At 56.7% G+C, this 1580-nt stretch overlaps 4 protein-coding genes across 4 annotated transcripts; 1 reads left to right on the top strand and 3 right to left on the bottom strand.

Annotated features, from left to right (window-relative positions):
* Nucleotides 1-1011, bottom strand: T310_9176 (PHD finger domain protein; the record flags this gene model as incomplete). The annotated part of the gene is made up of 1 exon (XM_013468332.1): nt 1-1011. A coding segment is annotated over one exon (1011 nt), but the record flags the coding sequence as incomplete, so codon positions are not given.
* On the top strand, nt 685-1068 carry T310_9175 (uncharacterized protein; the record flags this gene model as incomplete). Its single annotated transcript, XM_013468331.1, has 1 exon — nt 685-1068. A coding segment is annotated over one exon (384 nt), but the record flags the coding sequence as incomplete, so codon positions are not given.
* T310_9174 (uncharacterized protein) lies at nt 905-1258 on the bottom strand (the record flags this gene model as incomplete). Its single annotated transcript, XM_013468330.1, has 1 exon — nt 905-1258. A coding segment is annotated over one exon (354 nt), but the record flags the coding sequence as incomplete, so codon positions are not given.
* Nucleotides 1065-1373, bottom strand: T310_9173 (uncharacterized protein; the record flags this gene model as incomplete). The annotated part of the gene is made up of 1 exon (XM_013468329.1): nt 1065-1373. A coding segment is annotated over one exon (309 nt), but the record flags the coding sequence as incomplete, so codon positions are not given.
* Between the last annotated feature and the right edge of the window lie 207 nt (nt 1374-1580).

The following is a 1580-nucleotide window of genomic DNA, read 5'->3' as shown; positions in this document are numbered from 1 at the left end:
ACCGCCAGAAGTCATCCTCGGCGCAGACGAATCTGCGTCGAGGGACTTGGCGGACGACAACGAGCTGGTACTCGTTGCCGAGCGGGTGCGAGTGATTGGCACCGAGCCCTTAAGGGGAGCTTCGGCCCTGACGCTTTTGAAGGCGTCCCGCATGACCGCTTTGAAGACGGCCTTCTGGCGTGGACCCGGTTCCTTGCGGATGACGCTGTCTAGTACCGACAGAATAAACGGGTCCGTGCTGCTTTTGGCCCAGAGGCGGCGAAGTCCACGGGCAACTGCACGATTCTGGGAATCGTCAGCATGCCGAATCGCGGACTCGACCACGGACTTCATCCTCCCGACGTCGTACTCGCTCGACGTCGGGAGAGGGAGCGATGCCAGGTCGGCAGTGACCTCACGAGAGATCGGTGAGGCGCGGTTTGCACCGTTCTCCTGGCTGACGGTCTTCTTCGGCCCTTTGGGATTGGCGGTGGAAGGGCGCGGAAGAGATTTGGCTTTACCCATCAAGCCGACTTTGCGCAGGTCGGCTGCCGTTGGCATCGTTCCGAGGGGCCGCATGGAGGCGAGAACTGGGTTCTTGTCGCTCGACACGGCTGACCATGGTGTGTCTCGGTAACTTGGCTGCGCCGGCCTCAGGGGAGGCTCAACCCACTGGGTGTTGGGCGGGTGCAGGAATGATTGTAAGTTACCAAAGGACTCCACCCGGGGCCCTGTCTGCTGAGGCTCATGCTGTCCATGCTCTTGTTGTACTTCCGTAATATTTTCTGGTGCTTGCTGGGGTGGCTGAGATTGCCTTGCTTGCGATTCAGCTGTCACTTCGCGAGAGTTGTCGACGTCCGGTGCAGGGTCCACACCAATACGAGTGTTCCGACCGGTGCGTCGCTGCTTGCGCGGTCTCGTAGATTCAGTGAAGGAAGAGGAATCCACTGCCGGCGATGCATCCATAGGAGTAGACAGTCGCGAGTTGTTCGAGGTGGCTCGGGAGGTAGAACGGAGGTTCGGAGCCATTGTTCAGAGATGAAAGGCAAGACTTGTAAAAAAGGGGAAACGCCTGCGATACGTCGTTAGCTTTGCATGGATATTTTCTTGCAGGAAAAGAACTTACTGGAACAGCTGATTCCAAAGCTGGCAGCAAACGCACCAGACTTTGTTGTTGGAATCGTGGTCTGCCCGCGCGTCGTCTGCGGGTCGAGGGAGGAAGGAGTTCGAGGGAGCTCGGGGAGATGCCAAAAGTAGGCGAGTTTTCGGAACTCCCAAGTCACACCCTGGCGGCGACTGTAAGGAGCGCAGTAACCACGAAACAGCAACAACAACACTCTCCGTGCTTTCAAATGCACTCGAATGCCGGGATTTTGGATTTCAGATTTTTCGGATCAAGTGAGATTGAATTTTGGTAATCCTGACGTGACTCGCTTTGCTGCGTGCACTTTCAGGGGCTGTCGAGCAGTGCTGCTTCTTTGCACGTGGAAAGAAGCAATGTCAGGAGATTAGAGTGCCGATGGAATTTCACCGCGTGTAGCTCAGCTGGTCTTGTTCGTAACGACTTTGAGAGCTGTCGAGCTGTGATGTTGCGGGAAAGG

The sequence above is a fragment of the Rasamsonia emersonii genome, assembly GCF_000968595.1.
Source record: "Rasamsonia emersonii CBS 393.64 chromosome Unknown ctg1118621760984, whole genome shotgun sequence".
Lineage (NCBI taxonomy): Eukaryota > Fungi > Ascomycota > Eurotiomycetes > Eurotiales > Trichocomaceae > Rasamsonia > Rasamsonia emersonii.
Note: the sequence above shows the minus strand (reverse complement) of the source record. Positions and strands in the feature narration are given on the sequence as shown.